The 24,888-nt window shown below is 37.6% G+C and overlaps 1 protein-coding gene across 4 annotated transcripts in view; it reads left to right on the top strand.

Moving 5' to 3' along the window:
- Positions 1 to 24,888, top strand: part of LYST (lysosomal trafficking regulator) — a 186,874-nt gene that overhangs the window by 41,527 nt on the left and 120,459 nt on the right. For 3 of the 4 annotated variants that reach the window (XM_048218849.2, XM_048218847.2, XM_057308234.1), the window contains exons 4-11: positions 6,248 to 6,338; positions 8,225 to 10,304; positions 11,764 to 12,793; positions 14,458 to 14,619; positions 16,086 to 16,239; positions 18,153 to 18,379; positions 18,894 to 18,960; positions 23,623 to 23,732. In XM_048218849.2, the coding sequence (XP_048074806.1) occupies positions 6,248 to 6,338; positions 8,225 to 10,304; positions 11,764 to 12,793; positions 14,458 to 14,619; positions 16,086 to 16,239; positions 18,153 to 18,379; positions 18,894 to 18,960; positions 23,623 to 23,732 (3,921 nt within the window). The remainder of the gene's footprint in view (positions 1 to 6,247; positions 6,339 to 8,224; positions 10,305 to 11,763; positions 12,794 to 14,457; positions 14,620 to 16,085; positions 16,240 to 18,152; positions 18,380 to 18,893; positions 18,961 to 23,622; positions 23,733 to 24,888) is intronic. The other variant, XM_048218850.2, reaches the window with a different exon arrangement.

Below are 24,888 nucleotides of genomic sequence, written 5' to 3'. Positions count from 1 at the left end.
TTCTTGTGGTGTCAGCTGGGCTGACCTCTGAATGTGCAGTCTGTTGGCAGAAGACAGGGCTGTTGGAGGGGGCCATTGACCAGGCTGCCTCAGTTCTCATCCACATGGCTTCTCCGATTTCAGTAGGTGAGGCTCAGCTTCTTTCCATGGTTTTGTGGAAGCATGATTCCAAGAGGGGAGCACAGAAGCTGCAAGATGTCACATAACATCACTTCTGCCACATTCTGTTGGTCAAAGCAAGTCATAAGGCCAGCACAGAATGAAAGAATGGGAGCATAGACTCCATCATTTCAGGAGAAGATAATTTGTGGCCATATTTGATCCACCATCATCTCCTCTCTGGCCACAGTTATTAGCATTCCTCCCACACTCCTTCTCCCACAAGACTCTCAAAGTATCGTCCCTTCATGGCATCAGGCTTGAAGTTCCTGATCTCATGATATGTATCAGTTCTGGATGCAGATGAGGCTTCCAGGTGCAGTGCTTTGGTTACAACTCTTCTTGATTGAGAGACCTGTCAACACAAAAGTCACACTCACCCGTATACAGTGATGAGTAGGGACAAGTTAACCACACTAGATACTTGTATTCGAAAAGGAGAGTGACCAGAGACACGTAGTAGTCACTGATCCACTGAGCTCCTGGCAAGCATGACCCCATTCTTGGGGAAGGGGATGTTCTCTTCTGTGGGAGTGCTTCCCTAATCCGTGGTTCTCCAGGGCTCTGGGCTCCATCCTCCAAGGCATCTTCTCTTTTCCATAAGAGATGGCTTATAATGTGCAGCTTTCTTACCCTGCTTCACACCTGGAGAAAAGTGGGGTCCCAGTGGTCTCTATTCATTTTGAATTGTCTCTGTTCCTTTTAGTCCAAGCTATTGGTATTTTTTGATAATACACCTTTCTTTAAAAATGTTATGGGTTTCCTCTGAATTTTAATGGAGTACACCGCATTCCCCAAAAGCCCCATCTGTGATTGCTTTTGAAACAGACCTCTCTACTTCAGGCATGTAAAGCTTGTGTGGAATAATGCCCACAAAATTCTTAGTAGTACTTTTGTCTAGCTGGTGGGATTTACGAGGTACCACCTGAAGTCTTTCTGGAGTCCTAACAAAGAGTAATACAGCCAGTTTATAACCCTGCTTTGCTGGGAGGGGAGGAGGAAATGCAACAGGGACTCTTTGGGCAAACTGGGGCCTGCAGACCCAAATCCTGCTGCCAGTGATGTGTTTCTGGACAGCACACAAGCTAAGCATAGTTTTTGCATTTTTAAAGGGTTGTTAAAAGAAACAGAAGAATGTACAGCTGAGGCCATATATGATTCAAAAAGGCAAAGATGTTTACTCTCTGGCTGTTTACAAAAAAAATTGTCACGCCTGTTATAATTCAAGAAGAACTATGAGTATAATGTTTGACATCAATGGGGAAAAGCAGTACAGGTAGCTCTCTGAGACATCAAAAGCATTTGATGAAATTAATCCATTCTTAACAAAAACTCAAAAAATAGATTAAGAGTAGAGGGTGCCATATACAAAGAGTAGAAAAATCAATAATATTTTTTAGGAAAAAGCTCTACAATAGAATGAACATAGAACAACTCTTTATGACTATTTCTGTTTGTTATCATGTTTTAAAAACACACAATAATAAAGTGGAACATGAAAGTAATGACAGCTAAAATGTGAGAAAGATGGAGAAATAAAAATACCATTCTTAAAGCGATATATACAGAAAAATCCAGAAGATCAGTTTCCTTTAGCCACAGTTATATAGCTAGAAAATAAAAGAAAAAAGATTCTGTTTACAGTACTAATGAAGAAATGTTCTTGTATATATATATGTGTGTGTGTGTGTGTACACACATACATTAGAAATAATTATAAAATTCTGATAGAAGAAATAAAGGACTTAACACATATATTTCTGCTCACATCTGGAACATTAAATTTAATTAGCATAAAAAGTGCTGATTTAAAGTAATATCATTAGTACCAGTTAAAGTAACTTCAGTTGTCTTCCATCACATTCTGAATTCAGTCCAAGTGCTAGGCTTAGCCTGTCGTCCTGAGGTCCTTGAACCCCACTGGTCTGGTTCCCACCTGCCTTTTCAGCTTCCTAGACATCCACCTGCCTTTCATCTCAGCCCTTCCCCTGACTCGTTTGCCCTTCCTCTACCATCCTGCCACCATTACTTGAACTGTGAAAAGAACAGTGCCTGACACCTGGTAGGTACCTAAAATATGTTTCTTGAATCAAGCTAAAAAAAATTATCACCTGCATGAGAGTGATTTTACTGTTTATTATTGCTATTGGGGAATTTAAAAAGGCATGTTGCTGTCCTTTTCCCTGCAGAAGGGGAAACAAAAATGTAAGTATTAAATGAAGAGTGGTATGATTTCTATAGATTGGACAGTCTAGGAATAGTCAGGAATCTGTTTATGGCATACATTGCCAAATATGGCATATTGAGAACTTTCTCCTTGTTGACATGAGGTAACACCCCATTCCTCTGGATACTGTGACTAATTAGGACCTTGGGAGAGAAAAATCAGAGCTTGGGTTGAAATAGAGGACTGCAAGTTCTAGTTTGCCAGGGTGCCCACAAATCAGAGAAAAAGATTTTCTGACTTGAAAAGGGATAGAATGATCTGTGTGGTTTCTTTAGAACTTGAAAGGATAAGTAAATCTGGAAACATGCAATACCTAAAAAAGTAATAGATCCAGAGGATTAGAAGGAGCTTCCCCAATGATGAATGGTGTTAGAAATTACTGTGATTGAATGAAGTCAAGAGTTGTTCACTCACTGCTATATTGGGCCACAGGGAGACGAGCAGTGTCCTCCTCAGGACTGCAATTCCAGCAGAGGTGGCAAAAACCAAAATCTTGCACTTGCTTCAGTCTCATTCTTTTGGAAGGCCCATGGTTTCCCAGAACTAATCTACTTGGTGAAATGGGGGCACAGGCACGAAGTCCTAGAGGGAGGGAGACAGTAAACTTGGGTTGGTGTGGGAGGAAAAGCTTTACAAAAGAGGTTTTGCCGGGGCTGGTGAGGGCCCCCTTAGCTAAGTGGGGAGGAGTGAGAGAAGTTGCAGACCATGTGTCATGCAGAGGCTGGGCGGCAGCAATGCCTATTCGCGTAGCAATGATGATTTGCCAGTGTACTGTTGTGGAGCAAGGGCTGGGCCACTTCACGTATTCTTAAGGTTTCTGCAAGCTCTGTTAGAATGTTATTAGTTCATCTGCCAAAGATAAAGACTCAGGTCAGGAGGACTCTGCAGGAATGGTGCGCCCAAAATTGGTTTACATTTTTTGAAAGACCGTATCATTTTGCTGGCATCTTTAAAAATGTCGAGGTCCATACTCAATATGAGCTGTACGTGGAAATGTTATCCAGACATCTTTAGTCTCCCTAATTTTGAGCACATGGAAGTAGGGCCCTTGGGAATAATTTTGACTATGCATCCAGAATTTAAAGTCATTCCTACAGATAACATTTAACATCCAACTCTGTACTAGGCATTGGGTATCAGGTAAGAGGGGTGATTGCTAAGGACTAGGGCCTGGGCCCAGCAATCCATGCCCTGAGAGAGGACTGGGAAGAACTTTTGGAAAGGTTTCCCATCCTATTTAGAGATAAATCCAAACTCCTTCACATGGCCCACCGGCCACATTAGATCTGGCACTCTCCACCTCGCTGACCTCTGTCCTCCAGTCTCATCTCCGGTACTCTTCCCCTCACCCCCCGCCACTCCAGCCATACTGGCCGGCTTCTGTTCTGTGAAATAGCCAAGCCCATTCCCGACCCCTTGTATACTTCCTAGGAGCCCTTTTCCTCCAAATCTTTGCATGGATTCCTTCTTCTCTTTGAGTATCTGCTCAAGTGGCCCATCCTGAATAGCCTATCTAAATGTCTTCCTTTTAGTCACTCTATAATCCCTGTCCTGTTTAATTTTCTTCATAAGCATAGCATTCTTTATGAAATTTTCTTATTTGTATCCATTTTTTCCATCTCCCCTGCTAGAGCGTCAGCTTATTGTCTTCTTTGTTCACCACTCCATCCGAAGTGTCTGGCATATGGTAGGGGCTCGGTAAATATTTGCTGAATCATGGAGGAAAACGGGCATTCAGACATAAACAGTTCAGCAAGTTGCTTGTTGTACCAGAACTCAATCAGGAACATGATATCTAACTTGCCCGAGGAAGGGTTAGAGAAGTCTCTCCACAGAGGAACTAAGACTTGCGTGAAGAATGAATTGGCATTTGGCAAATGGGAGGATGGCGGTGGAGAATTGCAAGAGCAATGCATATGAGGAAGACGTACTGGGGAGTACAGACCTGACCCATGGTGTTCAGGAAACCCTTCAGAGCTGGACATGTGGGGACGGGTCAGGGGTGATTGTGGGAGTTGAAACTAGACAAGTCAATAGGAATCACGTCATGAAGGGTCTTCTAAGCCTGAAAAGAAGTTCAGATTTTACTTTTGAAGTATTTTCAGCCTTTTCATAACCAGGGGCCTAGAAGGAATAGTCTGAATGATGTGTTCCTGCTTTCTCATTCCCTTTCAGCTCTTCAGCCTACTGCAATCTGACTTGTACCCTTATCATTACCTTAATACTGAGTTTGTTAAGGGTGCCAGTGACCCTCTACTTGACAAATGCTTTTCTGCTATCATCTAACACAACTAAAGAACAACAGCTCTTGACCTGGTTGACTTTCTTCTTTACCAAACTTCTCTCTTCCCTTGATTTCTCTTGTTCTACATCTCTCTGGGGGAGCTACTTCTCGGCCTCCTTGGCAGGCTTCTCTCCAGCACTACTATTTTTCATTCTTGAAGTGTTGCTCTCCAGAGCTCCATTCCCATCCGTTCTCTCTTGTCATTCTGCATTCTCTCCCTAGGAAATCTCCTGTGTCCTTGACTTCTGCCCCAGTGACTCCCAAGTCTTTTTATGTACTTCACGTCTTTTTCTTAAGCTCCAGATCTATATATCCAACTGTTGACTAAAAACCTCTCTCCAGTTGAATATCCCACAGACACCTCAAACTTAATATGTCTAAACAATGGATCCATTGTCTCTATCCCAACCTAGTATCACTCCTAAATTTCCTATCTTAGTGAGGACTTTATCAGTCACCTTGTTGCCTAAACCAAAATTCTTCGGGTTTTTCCAGATCTTTCTTTTCCCCGTTATACTCCATAGATAATCAACTGCAAGTCATTTTAGTTCTTCTTTGTGGTTTCTCAAATATTTCTCCTTTTCAGTTTTACTGTAGAGCACTTCTGTTTATCATTATCGCTCATCTGGATTATTGTTTCCCTGCCTCTAACACTTTCCTCTAATCCCTTTCCCTTCCCATCCCAATTCTGTCCTCTATACAGTGGCTAGAGTGCTCTTTCTAACAAGCAAATCTGATTATATTACTCTAACTCCCTCCCCAGACTGAAGTGAGGAACTTAAACTTGATTTGTCATTAATTCCTTGACCACCCATGTCCCCAGTGTCCCAGTCTAGCTGTCTAGCTCCAGTCCCACTTCCACACTTCTAACTGGTAATGATCGCTCCTTTTTCTGAACTCCTAAACTGAATATCTGTACCACACCCAGCTACTTACTTATACTACATGCCTTCTATTGTTCTTTAACTGTTTGTATGTATGTATTTTATGGACCAAATGAGGGAACCTTCTCCAGGACCATATCCTCCAGAAAGGGTAAGACAGTAAGTACTGTGGACGTAGTGTGCAGTCAATACATATTTATTAGATTACCTTCACTAATAAGTCTTTCTCTCTATATATATATCATTTATTAATAATGTCAATTTCTCTTTTTAAAATTGTGTTCTCTGAGTTTTAATTTAACCGCATGAAGACTTTGTTTTTCTAGTAACTTCATGTTATTGGTTTGCTAATTAATAGGGCTTAACTTTTCATTTTCACCTAGCAAATTTGTTTTTTCATAGGTGAGAAATTCTTGCCATGTGCATGGTGGTAATAACAGCTATTTTGGGAAAAATCAGCAAGAATGTGCTAAATACCGTCAAATACTGTTACATTCTTCTGTCCTTGGAAAGGTTTATAAACTGAAAAGTACCACAGCTATAATTGGATTTAAGATAGATTAATTTGATTCTTAGCTTCTCGAATGCAACCTTTCAAGAAAAAGAATTTTTTGGTTCGATTTAAGACAAGGTACTAGGAATTATTTGTCTCGTGACCTCAGAACATGAAGGATTGCTTTGTTTCTAATACAGGCATTGACATGTAGAGAAGAACTCCTTACTCTACTTCTATCACTCCTTCCACTGGTATGGAAGATACCTGTTCAAGAAGAAAAGGCAACAGGTAAGTTTCTTTTATCACATCACTTGTGTTACCAAAATTCCACTGGGGAAAGAAGTTTCATGGAAAATTTCCTTCTGCCTTAATAGTTGATACAGTTCAAATTCAGAACAGTATATATTAGCATGATACTCAACAGGAGAAATTCTTTAGGCAGACACATTTTTATTTCTGCTAATAATACAAAAACAATGGTGCTCAAATGTAACAATGATCAGAAAATATGCGAAGATGCAGAACGCTTAGCAGAAGGAGTCAATCTAGGTATGCAACCTCATTAGACAAATGGATAGTGGAAAGTTTGAAGAAAGAAATGAAAGCTCCTTAGCTTATTTTATTTTATTTGAGAGAGAGAGAAAGAGAGGCAAAGGCAGCGGGAGTACCATGTGGGTCTCCATCCCAGGACCCTGGGATCATGACCTAAGCCGAAGGCAGACACTTAATCAGCTGAGCCACCCAGGCACCCCTCCTTCACTTATTTTAAAGACTGCTTTTTTATTACCAGTACTCTACTGGTGACTTTTGCAGCTTAGTTATTTTAATGTTCTTTGAAGGGATTAATTTGAAGTAATATTTTGTTTTAAGGCTGAATAGAATTATTACACTTAAGGTCAACATATATTTTTAGTATCTGATTTTGAAAAAAAATTTTAAATTACACACACACACACACACACATATATTAAGTATATGAAACTTAGTTGAAATGTTTCAGTGGAGGAATTAACAGTTTAACAGTTTTCCTCTTGACCATTTCTGGGATATGTGAATTGTGAGATGTTTAACGATCTCTCAGGTTAAACATAAATCCTTCTATCTGGTATTTCAATGCCGTTTATGCGTTTTTAATACATTTCTGATACTGAGCTCTCTTTTTAGGGGATTATCTAAGGTCTTATAGTATTGTTATCCTGCTTATTTGTTGATTCACTAACTGCTCTCATTTTCTTCTGAATTTGTAGAATTCACAAATTGTTTATCACTTAAGATATCCAATTGGTGTTCTTTTAGGAAAGTTGTCTTCATTGCCTGCATCTTTTGTATAGGTAGAATTCGTCAGACTCTTTTTAATTTCTCCCCTTCTTCTCTTAATTAAGGCACAGATCTTTTATTTATAGATTGTTATTTATTCATTCTAAATTGCAACTATATTTTTCACATAGATCTTACTATGTAGTATTGCAAAGGGAAAGACTACTTTTACTAACTTTTTAATTAGTAAGGAGGATTTATTCATTTCCTCAAGAAATAGGTATTGTGTATGGTCCATGTGCCTGGCCCTAGGTTCTAGGCACTGAGGATGAAACAGGGATACCTGTACCTAGTTCAGTAAATAGTCAGTAAATATTTTGAATGAAGAACTCTTTTAACCTCAGTCTTAGAGAACAGTTGGTATCTGTTATATGATTTTAAAATAATTTTGGAACATCTTAAAGTTCTTAAGTTATATCAGGGATATAAACTAAGTGCTGTATTTGAGAATATAATATACTCCTGTTTCTTAATTAATGGCACTATTAGAGGAGATTTGTAAAATGGTGTGAACAGTAGGGCTAAATCCCAGATAATCTAGAGTCTCTTATGTTGATGGCAGAATGCAATGTATGGTTTTAAATCAGATTTATGTCCCTAATTTTGTTCTCCTTTGTTGTTTTCAAAATCAATTTGTATCCTTTGAACCAATGCTACCTGGTATATAGCATGAGAAGAATAAGTGTAGGGGGAAGTGATCCAGAGACATAACAAATAGCTAAAGGAAAGCAACCCCAGGAAAAATAAACTGAGGAAAAACTCCTAAAGTGAAAGATAAGTAAGAGAGTAATCACCTATACAAATTGAGTTTGAAAACATATTAAGGTGTTCTAAATTTTCTTTTTTTATCTTATCAGATTTTAATCTACCATTCTCGGCTGATATAATCCTGACCAAAGAAAAGAACTCAAGTTCACAAAGATCTACTCAGGAAAAATTATATTTAGAAGGAAGTGCCCCATCTGGTCAGGTTTCTGCAACAGTAAACGTTTTTCGAAAAAGCAGACGACAGCGTAAAACTACCCACCGCTATTCGATAAGAGATGCAAGAAAGACACGACTCTCCACCTCAGACTCAGAAGCCAATTCAGATGACAAGAGCGTAGCAATGAATAAGCATAGAAGGCCCCGTCTGCTACAGCATTTTGTAACACAGTCTCCTAAAGACGACCACCTTACAGCTAAACTTGACCACCTATCAACCAAAGAACAGACTCCTCCTGACACCATGGCTTTGGAAAATTCCAAGGAGGTTATTCCAAGACAGGAGTCAAACAGTGACATTTTGAGTGAGCCAGCTGCCTTGTCTATTATCAGTCACATGAATAATTCTCCTTTTGACTTATGTCATGTTTTGTTATCTTTATTAGAGAAAGTTTGTAAGTTTGACATGATCTTGAATCGTAATTCTGCTCTGGCAGCCACGGTAGTGCCCACACTGACTGAATTTCTAGCAGGCTTTGGGGACTGTTGTAATCTAAGTGACAATTTGGAGAGTCAGATGCTTTCTACAGGTTGGACTGAAGAACCGGTGGCTTTGGTTCAACGGATGCTTTTTCGAACAGTGTTGCATCTTATGTCAGTAGATATTAGTACTGCAGAGATGATGCCAGAAAATCTTAGGAAAAATTTAACGGAATTGCTTAGAGCAGCTTTAAAAATTAGAACTTGCCTAGAAAAGCAGCCTGACCCCTTTGCACCAAGACAAAAGAGAACACTACAGGAGGTTCGAGAAGGTTTTGTGTTTTCAAAGTATCGTCATAGAGCCCTTCTTTTACCGGAACTTCTGGAAGGGGTTCTGCAGATCCTGATCTGTTGTCTTCAAAGTGCAGCTTCAAATCCCTTCTTCTTCAGTCAAGCTATGGATTTGGTTCAAGAATTCATTCAGCACCACGGATTCAATTTATTTGAAACCGCCGTTCTTCAAATGGAATGGCTGGTCTTAAGAGATGGCGTTCCCACTGAGGCCTCAGAACATCTGAAAGCCCTCATAAACAGTGTGATGAAAATCATGAGCACTGTCAAAAAAGTGAAATCAGAGCAACTTCATCATTCAATGTGTACAAGGAAAAGGCACCGACGCTGTGAATATTCTCACTTTATGCACCACCACAGAGACCTCTCAGGTCTCCTGGTTTCGGCTTTTAAAAACCAGGTTTCCAAAAACCCATTTGAAGAGACTGCCGACGGAGACGTTCATTACCCCGAGCGGTGCTGTTGTATCGCAGTGTGCGCTCACCAGTGCTTACGCTTACTCCAGCAGGCTTCTTTGAGCAGCACCTGCGTCCAGATTCTGTCCGGCCTTCAAAGCGTCGGAATATGCTGTTGTATGGACCCCAAATCCGTAATCATCCCTTTGCTCCATGCTTTCCAGTTGCCCGCGCTGAAGCATTTTCAGCAGCATATATTGAATATCCTTAACAGGCTTATTTTGGATCAATTAGGAGGAGCCGAGACACCGCAAAAAATCAAACAAGCAGCTTGCAATATTTGTACCATCGACCCTGATCAACTGGCCAAATTAGAAGAGACACTGCAGGGAAACTCCTATGATGCCGCACCTTCCCCAAGTCTATCCAGCCCTTCCTACAGATTTCAAGGGATCCTGCCCAGCAGTGGATCTGAGGACTTGCTGTGGAAATGGGACGCCTTAGAGGCTTATCAGAAGTTTGTTTTTGAAGAAGACAGGTTACGTAGTGTACAGATTGCAAACCACATCTGCAATCTAATCCAGAAAGGGAATGTAGTTGTCCAGTGGAAACTGTATAATTCCGTATTTCATCCTGTGCTCCAGCGAGGAGTTGAATTAGCACATCATTGTCAACACCTTAGCATCACATCAGCTCAGACTCATGTGTGTAGCCATCGTGACCGGTGTTTACCTCAGGAAGTGCTTCAGATTTATTTAAAAACCCTGCCTGCTCTGCTTAAATCAAGGTGTGTATGTGTGCACGTGTGCAGATATCTTTTTCTTATCGTAGGCTTTTGAATGTCTTTACCCATTGTTCTTTCCTAGGATTTAATTTTAGTTTAACAACAAAAAAATGTTCCCATCCCAGGTCAGAGTTTGCTCTACCTTTATTTATTGACTGATCGATCTATTTATCTATTTATTTATTTCCGTTTCCTGGAGTGGTTATAGGGAAGAGCATAGAGCCATTGATTTTAATTTCTCAGTGGAAAAAAAGTTTTAAATATACCTCTGAGGGGAAAAATGGACACAACACAGATATCCAATAGCGGGGGCAAGGTTAAATTATTTAATTTATATTTACTTGACAGAATATTATTAGCCATTAAAAATAATGTTTACAAAGAACATGCTGTGACATGAGAAAGGGCTTATAATATCTTATCAGTAAAACGTACACAATTAAAAGTATCACCCACTTATTTACAACTTTGTGTAAAATACACACATACCTCAAATGATAACTGTTTAACAGCACAGTAGATTTAAAGGGATTATGATTTCTTAAATACCACATTTACATTTATTATATATACAATGTATATAGAAAAAATAGAAAATACAGAGAAGCAAAAAGAAGAAAATTAAAATTACTTAGAATTCTACCAATGAGTTTTTCAGATTTTGTGATTATCAAGTCTGGTACTTAAAAAATAATTACATAAATAAAGCTTGCTTTTGATAGTCTGGTCTTTCAAATTAATGTATATACCATTTCAAAAACATAATAAAATATAACCTATCTGTCATCATTATCTTTACAATTTTTTTTTAATTTCTGACATTCTCATGTTGTTTAAATAGAACTGACTTTGATTGGAAAGTTTTATAACTCTTTGGCATATTTGTGGACAACTTGGATCTTTGCTGAGGTGACTTATATTAGTTATTACTGGGATTCCAGTGATCCAGACCCGTGAGACTCACCTGAGACAGAGCTGAAAATCTTCAGATCTGTAGTTTGGTTCCTCCCCTTTATGAGGTACAGATGTAAAACAAACAAAAAGTCCTGAGTAAACCATCAGGCAGACAAACAAATGGACACACACATGCCTGCCTGTTTTCAGAGTTTGTCCATCTCAAGTGTGGAGGTGGTTGTGGCATTTAAAATTTATACAGAACCTGCCATTTGGGGAAAAGTGTTTTTCCCTGAATTGCTTCATTTAACTTGGGATGCATGTAGTCCATTCCTTCTAAATGATGCTGGAGTCATATGTGCAGCGTTTGAAGAGGGATGTTTGTGAAAGTACTTAGAAAGTAATTTGAGATCCTGCTCTAATGAAGAACACCAGCCAGATAATTGATGAATTAGATTAGTGTTTACTATATACCACATGCAGCAATGGCATATTTAAATAGTATATGTACCTATTTATAAATGATGTTTCTATATGTAAAATCTTGTGTATTTTTTTTCTCTCACAGGGTAATAAGAGATTTGTTTTTAAGTTGTAATGGAGTAAATCAAATAATTGAATTAAATTACTTAGATGGTATTCGAAGTCATTCCCTAAAAGCATTTGAAACTCTGATAATCAGCCTAGGGGAACAACAAAAAGATTCTTCAATTCCAGGTACTGATGGGCTAGACGTCGAACAGAAGGAATTGTCATCTTTAAATGTAGATACTTCTTTTCGTAACCAGCAAGCTTACTCAGATTCTCCTCAGAGTCTTAGCAAATTTTATGCCAGCCTCAAAGAAGCCTATCCAAAGAAACGGAAGTCTGTTAACCAGGATGTTCATATCAACATGATAAACCTGTTCCTCTGTGTGGCATTCTTATGTGTAAGTAAAGAAGCAGAATCTGATAGGGAGTCAGCCAATGATTCAGAAGATACTTCTGGCTATGACAGTACAGCGAGTGAGCCTTTACGTCACGTTCTGCCGTGTTTACCTCCTGAGAGCCTGGTCTTGCCTTCTCCCAAACATATGCACCAAGCAGCAGACATTTGGTCCATGTGTCGTTGGATCTACATGTTGAGTCCAGTTTTCCAGAAACAGTTTTACAGGCTCGGTGGTTTCCAGGCGTGCCATAAATTAATATTTATGATCATACAGAAGCTGTTCAGAAGTCATGAAGAGGAGCCAGGAAAAAGGGAAGGAGACCTAAATATACATGCAAACCAAGATGTAAATAGAACGTCTCAGTCTGAGATCACCATGAAGGAAGATTTATTATCTTTGACTGTAAAAGGAGACCCCACCCCATCAGAACTGGGTAGTTTAAACAAGAGTGCTGACAGTGTAAGTAAATTAGATTCGCAGCATATTTCTTCCATAAACGTGGGACATATTTTAGCTGCTGAAGCTGCTCCTGAGGAAGCAAAGGTATTTACAAGTCGAGAAAGTGAGACGTCACTTCAGAGCATACGACTTTTGGAAGCCCTTCTGGCCATTTGTCTTCATAGCTCCAGAGCTAGTCAGCAAAAGGTGGAATTAGAGTTACCTAATCAGGTAATAACTTGTCCTTTGTTCAGCTTTCAAAGTTCTAACATAATACTATTGTCATTTTGTTTTTCCAAAGATTCTAAGTTTTGAGAAGTTCCTGTAAGCTTAGCACAGTACCAGGTACTGTGGAGGACAGAGGAGTACATGACCCAGTTCTTGCCCTCAAGAAGCTTACAGTTTAGTTTGGAATGCACAATCCACCTGTGTCGAAGTTACCGACCCCGAAAAGCATTAGATACGCATTAAATGTCAGAGTAATAATGGACTTTGTGTTTCAAATATAATCTCAGTGTGATGCTCTTCAGTGCCCTGCTCAGATCCCCTTTACCAAGCTGATGCACCCGTCTGCCATTTGCTACGAGGACTCACATCTGCACTCATCTCCCAAGGATTGCCCTTGGCTCATGCGAGATGCCCCTTCTTCTGTAGAGGCTGGGAAGGATGCTCATAGCCAGCGATGGATGGATGTAGCTCTGTGGAGTGGGGACGGTCTTTGTGGTGCAGTTCAGGCTCCAGAGCTTCCCATGGAATTAGGCTGGAGCCAAGCATTTATTCTGGATTTTCCCCTCCCCATCCCTGAATATATTCTGCTTCCCTCACGACCTTACAGATTTCTCCTGAGAACATTCCTCAGCTGAAAAGGGAGTCCTCAGTTTCAGGCCCTACTTCTAAGGAAACGTCAAATATGGCAAGACCCCCTGTTAATAACTCATCCCTAACTGTTCTTGTCAGCCAACATGCTCTCCCTACTGCAGTTCCTTGTCTCCCTACTTCTTCCTATCCAAAAAATCTTGATGTCTCCACATTGCTCACAGTTAAAAATCCGAACTCCTTTGGATAGCATACAGAGCCCCTCAGTGTCTTGTGTTCACTTCCTTGCCAAGCGTCATGCCCTGCCATCCTTCACTGTGCCTCCCATGAATCATACTGAACTAGCCGGCAGCTTCTCAAGATGCCGCTCCTTGTTATTACTTCTGGACGTGTTCTTCTGCCTAGCATACTCTCCTCCTCTGCTATGCCTGCTGTCTACTACTTGTTCTTCATTGTCCATCTCATACAACCCCTCCCATGGGACTCTTGACAGGTCTCTCAGGCACCTTTTCTCTTTTTGTTTCTCTGATAACTTTGTTTATAGCTCTAGTGTGGTCATCTTGCCTTGTCTACATGTCTCTGTTCCTTACTCTGGACTGAGGGAATTCCTTAAAGGAGAAGTCAGTTTCATATCCATCTTTATGACCTCATCACCTAATATAGGGACATAGGCAAGCAGCAAGAGTTTCCTTCAAAGACAGAAGGGAGAGAGGAAGGGATTAGAATATAAGTACTTCTTAAAATCTTACAGAATCTCTAAGAATAAGGCATTTGTAAAACATAGAGATGGTTAACCAAAACCCTGAAGTTTCAACTAATCTTTTTTGTGTATGATACAGTTAATTTGTGATCCATGGAAATTCAGAATAAGATGAGTGAAGCATTTGATAAATAAAAATGTTATTAATTGTAACAGTAGGTATTTGTATAGGAGCTAGGTATTTATAGCCCTTTTACTTTCATATTACTGCAAATAAATGGACTAGCTTTCTACTTATTAAGTAAATATTATTTATTTTGTCACTTTCATTTTTTAAAGCATATTATTAATATTCTTAGTATCCTTTATTTTACCTCAGAACTTGTCTGTGGAAAACATACTGTTTGAAATGAGGGACCATCTTTCCCAGTCAAAGGTGATTGAAACAGAATTAGCAAAGCCTTTATTTGATGCCCTGCTTCGAGTCGCACTGGGGAATCATTCAGCAGATTTTGAACACCGTGATGCTATGACTGAGAAGGTATGGATAAGATCCAGTTGCGTCGTTTGGGTATGACTAAGAGAGGCAGACGTGAGTGGGATGGGACTAGGGCCCTGATGAATGTGTTTAGAACACATGGGCCATGATTTGGTCAGGTGAGTTCTGGGGGTAGTATCTCCATCTTGGGGTATGGATAGTATTTACTCAGTGCCCTGTCTCATAAAAAACAGGAGAGCAATGTGACATGCTTTTTTTTCATCTAATCTGGCAATTGGCTGAGAATTAGTGAGACAGAAATGTATTATTTGATTTGATAAGTCTTACATATAACTGATAGTTTATTAAATGATAATTCAGGGATGTTGATGATTCAGCTGTCTTTTCTGATCCTGTATCCTGATCCTATCCTAATATACAGTTAATATTTCCAGAACCCTCTATTCGCTTTAATTTTAAATCACTCAACACAAAAATGAAACTGTGATCCATATTTAGTTCACTACCCTCTTCTTTCATGTTTCTCTTACCTTTAACTAATTGTCCTTTATGTAACTTCTTAATAAAACTGTCCTTTATCTTTATGTAACTTCTCTTTTAATATTGCAGTCTAGCCATATATATGACATTTTATAATCTTCTGCCACAATATTTCATGTTGCTGTTTGTCATAAGTTTAAAAAACTTACTGAAATAGCAACTGATGCCTTTATCATATTCCTGAATCAATTGGTTTACTGGAAAATGTTAAAATACTACTTTATTCTACCTTTTATTAATGTTGCAGTGGTAAAGTACTCTGAGATGCTTTAAGTGAAAATGTGTTCTAAAGTGAACATATTGGTAGCATTTTTATAAGAAAAGGAAGATTTCATGCTGCAGGATATTGCACCAGAAATGAATGCTGAAACTCTTGATTTCTGAAATGCTTGTATATAGACAACTGGATTCTGAAATCCTAAAATTAATCCTTTTGAACAATTTTAATGTCTACTCTGGTTATCTAATTTATAAAACATTTTATTTATAAAAATCCTATGAAAAAGTCTTTTTCCATGAACAAATGTGTAAAAATAATATTTATTTGCTGGCACTAAGTTGTAAGAAGTATAACTCCACGTTGTTGTGGTTTTTAGTCATTTCCTATTGTATAACTAGAGTGAAATTTCATAGACTTCTTTTTCAGTAAAACTGAAATGACCTATAGCTTCATCTGTTAGAGACCCCCATTTCTGAAGTGTTAATAAAGTTGAGAGATTCTGGAAATTTTTACTGCGTAAATTTTATAATTTATGTGTATATAAATTATGTGTATTATATGTATATGTATATTACATGCATATGTATATGTAAATTATATATAACATAATTTCATAATTCATATTGATTCCTGAGATTTTTTTCTTAGACACTGAAGCTGTACTTAAAATTTTTGAGTAATAAACATTCTATTACTAAACATGAGCAAATATTACAACTTCTGCCTTCTAATTGCACTGATCTTACAGAATCATCAATCTGAAGAATTGTCATCCCAACCTGGTGATTTTTCAGAAGAAGCTGACGACTCTCAGTGTTGTAGCCTCAAACTTTTGGTTGAAGAAGAAGGCTATGAAGCAGACAGTGAGAGCAATCCTGAGGATAGTGAAACCCGAGATGATGGTAAAATATCACTGAAGTACTTGTGATTGGATTTACAAGTCAGATTATTAATTAGCAAAATGGTTACAATAATACCACTTTAGAATTTTGTATTGCCTTGCAATTTAAAAAGTGCATTGCTTCATTTTATTTGATCTTGACAAAAAATTCTGGTGTTTGTATAGGCAACTTAAAACGGATATATTTTGTTATTGCCGACATTGACTGAATGCCTGAGAATACAGGGTAGAGAGAGTCCCTGCTTTCATCGATATTCCAGTAGAAAAAACAAACAGTAGGTGTCAGAAGTGAACAATATGAAGAAATGAAACAGGGTGATGTGATAGTGACTGGGTGGTCAGAGAAGGCCTCACTGAAGATGTTCGGTTTATATTGAGGCCTAAATGAAAAAAAAAATCTTTCCAGACAGACACTGACAGGAAGAGCACTTCAGGCAGTTGTTATAAAGACTACAGACATCTTTTTGTGACATCCAAGGATGCCGCAGCACAGATTTCTTCGTAGCTCACCACAGCCCGACTTGTCCCTAAGGCTGCCCATGAGCCTTTGTCTCTGGGCTTAAAACTTGGGTAGAACAGAATAGATGTCTCTATTGGAGCCAAGAGCTTTCTGGAAGGTTACATCTCTTTAATGTTCGCCTTATGACTGTCCCAGTACTGCTAGTCTTCACTAAGTTTCCAGCAGCTTGTTTTCCTCAGTCTGTTTTCTCTTTGAAGGAATAATCACGGATGTCCTAACAGAAAGGGCTTGTTGGACCTATAGCAAGTTTTTGTTCGTTTGTTTGTGTATAATAAAGAGAGTGAAAAGAACAAAAGCACAGCCACGAATTAAAAGAATCTACATATGTGTATATGTATATATCCACACACACATGTTCATATAGCTTACTTGATTTATTAAATTCTTGTTTGTTTCCAGTGTTATTAAGAAATAATTGACATACATCACTGTATAAGGTATTCAGCATAATGGTTTGACTTACATATATTATGAAATGATGATAACGATAGTATAAGTCAGCATCCATCATCTTATATACGTACAGTAAAAAGAAAAGAAAAAAATTTCTCCTTGTGATGAGAACTTTTAGGTTCTCTTTTGCTGACAACTTTCTTATGTATCACACAGCAGTGTTAACTATAGTCATCATGTTTTCCATTACATCCCTAGTGCTTACTTATCTTGTAACTAGAAGTTTGTACCTTTTGACCACCTTCCTCCATCCCCCCAACCCCACCTTCTGATAAATGCTTTTGAAAAAATATTAGTTCAGTGGTGTTGGTTTTATCCATGTACTGACGTTTTATAATGACAGACTTCCTTTTATAGGTTTGCTAATTAGATCTTAATCTAAAGAACTCTGGTCTATATAGACATTTATAAATTTCTTAACTACAGGAACATTTTTTAAACAGCACAGCAGTCAAATTTTCCAAAATGTAACATTCAGTGACAGTGTCTATCTGTTTCTCACTTATGAAGAAGACAAAGTATAGAATTCATCCAACCGATAGCCAAACCTGTTATTTTCACAGGGATCTGAGCAGGCAAATGAACTAGCCTGTGATTTAGGTATTTTGGGGTCAGAAAGTTTAGAATAGTGTTTTTTCCCACTTGTGTCAGAGGAAATGTGTTAAATCTGTATCACACGTCTATAAAAATTACTGTTGAAATTTGTAATTCTATTGAATATCAAAATTACTTTTAAGCTACTCATTTATCTTCAAAATATCCTCAAGACTTGATTATACAGGATGCCTGTTGTAATAAAAAATCACCTTGTAGGAAAAGCCTGTGTGAGAACCTTCTTATAAAGAGCACTTTGCCACAAGATCTCCTAAATGTTAAGTGAGATTTGAAATATTTATTCAGTGTTTAGGGAATAAAAATCATCTTTTCTTTTCCTCTTTCAGGTGTAGACTTGAAGCCAGAAGCAGAAGGTTTCAACACAGTAAGCAGTCCAAAGAACTTGCTTGAAAACTTCACTGAAGGGGAAATAATATATCCTGAGATTTGTATGCTGGAATTAAATTTGCTTTCTACTGGTAAAGCCAAACTTGATGTACTTGCCCACGTATTTGAGAGTTTTTTGAAAATCATCAGACAGAAGGAAAAGAATATTTTTCTACTCATGCAACAGGTAAACGATGCATTTAGATAAATGTGGTCAATATTTATCACACGCATGCCCCAATCACTCATCTCCTTATTTAGAACCCAGCTTGTCTGAAAATTATTTGAGATGATTATCTTTTATAATACCTTAGGTATGTTTTTACCTACAAGTGGTATTCTACAAATGCTCTAATTCTGTAGTTCTCTAAAACAGCATAAAAAATTAGTGTCGTTGGCTAACTAATCCTTGTATATTTCTGAGAATGGGTAATATTTTGTAAATTACATTTAATATATAGTCATTTTTTTGAAAAACCAGAAAACAAAAACAGTATGAAAAAAATAAATGTATAAACTACCTAAAAAAAAGAAAATGAAAAGTGTCTAATTATACATATAGCATTCTTTCCAGTTATTTGAAAATATGTATATATGTATATACAATAGAGTATCAAACCATTTATTATGACATTACAGTTGCTTCATGCTTTCATGAGGTAAGAAATTTAATTTCTTATGTTTTGTTTTTTAATCTTCAGGGAACTGTGAAAAATCTTTTAGGAGGGTTCTTGAGTATTTTAACACAGGCTGATTCTGATTTTCAAGGTGCGTTGAAACTGTTAGTTTTACACAATAGCTTTGAAATTATTTTGTTGTTATATGAAATGAAGAGTTGATAATAATGACTTCCATTGGCATAGTGCCCTGTGGTTTCAAAAGTAGCTTCATATGCATCATCTCTTTTGTTCAATAAACATAGTATAAGTATTTTGATTTTTTATAGAGTAATGTCTAGATTCCAAGGGATTGAGTGAGTCGTTCAGGGTCATGTACATAGCAGTGGCCTTGCGAGGACTATTCCCCAGTGTCTAAATATCGTGTTCCTGCTTTATCAGACATTGAATACCACTCTCCACTCTGTACTTTCACAGACACTTGAGGAATTCATAATGAGTATATAATATGGAAACATTGTAACAGAAACTTAGATTTTAGTTGGAGAAGTCTAGCATACATGAAACATTAATTCAGGTTTGTCAGATATTTCTTCATGATTAAATTCGAGTGATGCATTTTTGGCAAACAGACCTCATAAGTGACGTTGTGCCTTTCACAGTGTATTGTACTGTGGTTTATGATGTCCGTATCTTATTACTGTGATGTTGACTTTGATCACTTAGTTAAGGCGGTGTTTCGCCGTGTTTCTCCATTGTAAAGTTACTGTTTTCTCATTATAATTAGTAAGTACCTTGTGGTGAGATAATGAGACTATGTAAATATTTTCTTTTCATCATACTTTACCCCACTAATCCTTAGCACCCATTGATGATTCTTTTTTTAAAATTTTTAAATTTTTAATTTTTTTATAATAATTTTTTATTATGTTATGTTAGTCACAATACAGTACATCCTTATTTTTTATGTAGTGTTCCATGATTCATTATTTCCATATAACACCCAGTGCACCATGCAGTATGTGCCCTCCTTAATACCCATCACCGGCCTATCCCACTCCCCCACTCCCCTCCCCTCTGAAGCCCTCAGTTTGTGTCCCATTGATGATTCTTGACTGAAATTGTTAATACTGTGGTATTTGCCAAATAGTGATTTTCTATTTCCATTATTCCTTTTATATTTATTAATTAGGATTATACAGTAAAGTAAAGCTTTTCCTTCTCCATTTGCTGCTTCAGGGGTACAGGTCTGTGATTCATCCGTCTTCCACAACACCCAGTGTTCACCACAATACATTACCTTTTAATAACAGTTTTACTGAGGGGGAATTCATATACTCTACGGTTGACCCATTTAAAATATACAGTTCAGTGTTTTTTGGTATGTTCGCAGAAGTGTGCAACCATCACCACTTATTTGCTCTTACGAATAATGCTACGAACACTCATGTACTAGCTTCCACATGGACATGTGTTTTCATTTCTTTTGGGTCCATTGGTAACTCTATGTATAACCAGATGAGGGATGGCCAGAGTGTTTTCCAAAGTGGCTGCGTTATTTTACATTCCCACCAGCAGTATATGAGGATTCTAATCTCTTCACATCCTTGCTAACACTTGTTATGACCTGTCTTTTTGGTTATATCCATCCTAGTGGGCCTGCCATGTTATTCTCATTGTAGTTTTGATTTGTATTTTCCTGATGCTTAATGTTGTTATTGCATATTTTCATGTGCTCATTGGCCATTGGTGTATCTTCCTTAGATTTCTTTAGAGAAATTTCTGTTCAATCCTTTGCCATTTTTAAATTGGGTAATTTGTGGTTTTAATCATTGAATTTAAGAGTTTTTAAATATATTGTAGATAAAAGCCCCTTATCAGCTGTGTAGGATTTGAAATATTTTCTCCCAATCTTTGGCTTATTTTTCACTTTCTTGATGATGTCTAATTGAAGCACACATTTTTTTATTTTGATGAAGTCCAGTTTATCTGTTTTTGCTTTTGTCACAGTGCTTTTGGTGTCATATCTAGGAAGGTCTAACTTACAGTCACAAAGAAAAAATAATTTTCTCCTCTCCATGTTTTTTGCTCTCTTCTTTTTTATATCCTAATTGTAATCTTGGGCCTTCTTGGATTGATCTTGCATATGTCTTAGCTTTCCTCTCACATCTACTTCTTTCTTTTTGTGCCATGTTTTTGGGAGATTTCTTCTATTCTATTCCAACCTTTTGTTCAATTTTTGATTTTGGCAGTTATCTTTTAATATTTAAGAACTTCTTTTTCTTTGTTTTCTGGTTATTCCATTTTCATGTAAGGATATATTATCTCCTTAAATATATCTGGATTTAGCAATTAACATTTTAGAAAGATATCTTCCCTACCCTAAATTATTTATTTTCTCTTTAGGGTCAGTTTATCAATTTGTTTATCTTTTATATCTTGGTTTTTCTTGTTTATGTTTTTGATTCTCAAATATTTTGTGAACCTATTTTGCCCATTTCTATTTTAGAAAGCTGTTGGAGCTAATGTTGTAAATTTGTTTTCCCATTTGGCGTCTTCCCTGAATGGGCAGTCTGTTGAAGAGCTCTGTGTGCATGTGCCAGTGGATGTCAGAGGCTCCCCAAATACCATAATAAAGAAAGCTTCACTTGGGAGGGCCATTAGGGCTACTGTTACCTCATATGGCATCTTGTGTACATTAGAGAAACACGTCCTCCACATGTAGGGCTTGGCTAGTGAATAGTGTCTTTGTGCAAGAAAAAGCCATCCCTTCATCTGGGCAACACAAGCCCAATGCCAGGATGCATGGCTTGGTGAATAGCATTCAGGTTTTATTTTAGCCCATATTTTTTCCTTTGGTTAAGCAACTTGGCCCATCTGCAGATTGTACATGTATACCTGGTAGCCCCGATGCTAATGTCCCACTGTCCATCTCAGCCCTTGCCTGGCAATCCAGTGAGTTTCTTTAAAGAATTATCAGGCTGGGGGCATCAGAGTAAAAGTGGAGCTATCTGTGTTCTATATTCAGAATCAAGGAGAGAGGTAGGTGTTTCCAGACAGACCTTGTATGAATCCCTGCATTTGTAGCCCTATCCTTACGTTCTCTCTAGAATGTAGACAGACAGATGGGCTCTCCACTTCTCTGAGCCCCTTTTTAATTCAAAGAGATTCTAAGCCACAGCCTTCTCTTTCATCTCTCTGCCTTTCCGTCTTCAAGAAATATTTTTAAATCTGATGTGCCCCCAGTGCCCACTGACTCTCCCACTTTTTTTGCTGTTATGAATTTCTTTCTTTTTGTAATTCTGTACTTTTAGTTCAGTGGGTTTTCAGTAGTAGACAAAGGCAGATATATATATATTCCCTCGTTTTGAACTGGAACCTGTTAGTTTTGAACGGAAAAAAAAGTCTAAGCACATACATAAACTTTACTTTGATCATATTATTTCCCCCCTCCCCGTGATTATCTAACACTTTATTTATAGTGTTTTTTAAAAAATCAGAATCCTAGTTAGGTTCATACATTATAGTTAGCAGATATGTCTCAAAACTTTTAATCTGTAGATGTCTGCTCCCCCCTCACCCCCTTGCAGTTTTTTTGTTGAAGAAGCCAGGTCATCTATCATGAGGCATCTCCTGCATTCTGAATTTTGGCAATTATGTCCCTGGGAGGTTGTTTAACGTGATCCTCTCTGTCTTATATTTCCTTTAATTGGCAGTAAGATCTAGAAACCTAATCAGATTTGGGTTCTATTTTTCAACCAGAATATTTTACAGGCCTCCTTCAGAGGCATGTAATGTCTGATTGTCTCTTTTTGGGGGATGCTAGGAGCCATGGATGGTCATAGCCCAGGGACTTGCAAAATGGTAACGTGCTGTCATTTCATCTTCTTGGATAAGCTGGGATACTTAAAACTTGCTCTCATCAACTACTTGGTTACTCTAAGGTATAATTCATAAAGGAAAGGCAGGAGAAATACTTAATTATTTTCCTTTATTTTCTAGTTTTCATAGTTCTTACTCTAAAACCTTTCATGGGTTCGTGTTACTTACAGGATAAAGTCCATGCTATTTTATAGTCTTGTTGCAAGTTTCTGTTCCACTACCGCATCAGCTCACGCTTCTACAAAACACGGTGCTGAAACAAGGCTTCTGTCCTCGGCTTGCACATCAGGATTCTTTCTGTCATGTCTAAAATGAAGATAATATTTCATTTGTAGGACTTTTTTGGGTGAGGATTAGCTGAGATAATGCATGTAAATATACTTTGAACACTATAATGTGTGCTACAAATATTGGTCACTTTATTCTAAAAAGTTCTATGAATTTATGTACCATCCATTATATTTTATTCTAAACCCCATGATGGAATAAAGAAAGTGTTCAAAATAATAGTTCATGATATTTAAGTATTTTCATAATCTTTAATATTTACGCTTTCATTTATGTCATTTAATTTAGAAAGTAGTAGTTCTAATTTAAACAGTTTCAAGATGTGAAGGTAACAGACTACTTAATGGTAACTGACAGTGTCAACTTCTTTAACAAATACTGTATTAATTTATGCTTCTTTAAATAATACCTCTCCTGGGAACTAACCAATCTTTAAGAAAAGTGGTTTTGTTTTTTTTGTCAGTGGGTTGTATTGCATTTAATGGTATTGCTATTTTTTCAGCACATTTTTGGATTTTTAGTTGTTTATAATCCTTTGAAGATGTGACAATAGTATTTGATCTCTTTCAGTGAAATTGTTTGTTTGGAACCTTTAATTATGTGTTGGCTTTAATTTTTTCCCCTCTATCTTTCTTTAATTTAGCATGCCAGAGAGTGTTGGTGGATCTTTTGGTATCTTTGATGAGCTCAAGAACATGTTCAGAAGAACTAACCCTTCTTTTGAGAATATTTCTGGAGAAATCTCCTTGTACAGTAAATATGCTACAATTTAAATTTTTTTCACCGATACCTAGTAGAATATTTTAAAAAATGATTTGAAAATCATTAAGCTCTCTCTTTTAGTGTGGTAATTATTATGCAGTCAGCTCCATGTTATTATCTGTAAAGTTCTTGATCATTTCATTATTTGCACATATTTTAACTGTTTCACTTCTGTTTTGGCTAACCAGCCATATCATTGGGCTCATAGTCCCATTGCCTCATCCCACCCCCGGTCATTGTGCTTAAGAAATGCTAAATAATTTTGATTACTAAAGAGAACTTAATTATGAGTAGTTTGTACCATTTTAAGGATTATTCTTTTTTTAGAACAATTATTATCTACCCTTCAGATACCTTCTATCACCTCTTTCCATTGGTGTAGCTTAGTGACTTTTCAGTTGTTCTTTGCTGAGAAACTCACTTCTATAATGAAACTCAACTAGAAGCATAAGTAAATAAAACAGAAAAGCTTGGAGCTACTTTCTCTGAAGCAAGGTTGAATGTTCCTGAACCCTGCCCATGTTCACCACCTTACTCCAGCTTGTGGACCCTGAGGGGCTCTGTGGAACATACAGTTAACAAACACCACTGTAGCACTTGATAACTGACTCTATTTCTGGAATGTTTTTTTACTTTCCCTGAGTGCAGTTCTCATTATCATCATGAACATTAGTTATTTTGTGCGTAGGGTGTACATTAGGTGGTGTATTGGACTAAGTTTCTCTTCTCTACTCGTCTCCTTAGTCATTACTTTTCTCTTTCATTAAATGCTCTCTGCCTCTCATATCTTTTCTACAATTCTGCATTTCAATTGTTTTTATTCTGTTATGTTAGTCACCATACAGTACATCATTAGTTTTGATGTAGTGTTCCATGATTCATTGTTTGCATATAACTAACCCAGTGCTCCATGCAGTACCTGCCCTCCTTAATACCCATCACTGGGCTAGCCCATCCCCCCACCCCCTCCACTCTGAAACCTTCAGTTTGTTTCCCAGAGTCCATAGTCTCTCATGGTTCATTCCCCCTTCTGTTTACCCCCCCTTCATTTTTCCCTTCCTTCTCCTGCTGATCTTCCTGCTATTCCTTATGTTCCACAAATGAGTGAAACCATATGATAATTGTCTTTCTCTGCTTGACTTATTTC

Source organism: Ursus arctos, unplaced genomic scaffold, assembly GCF_023065955.2.
Source record: "Ursus arctos isolate Adak ecotype North America unplaced genomic scaffold, UrsArc2.0 scaffold_7, whole genome shotgun sequence".
In the NCBI taxonomy this organism is placed as follows: domain Eukaryota; kingdom Metazoa; phylum Chordata; class Mammalia; order Carnivora; family Ursidae; genus Ursus; species Ursus arctos.
This window is presented reverse-complemented; position numbering and strand designations above follow the sequence as displayed.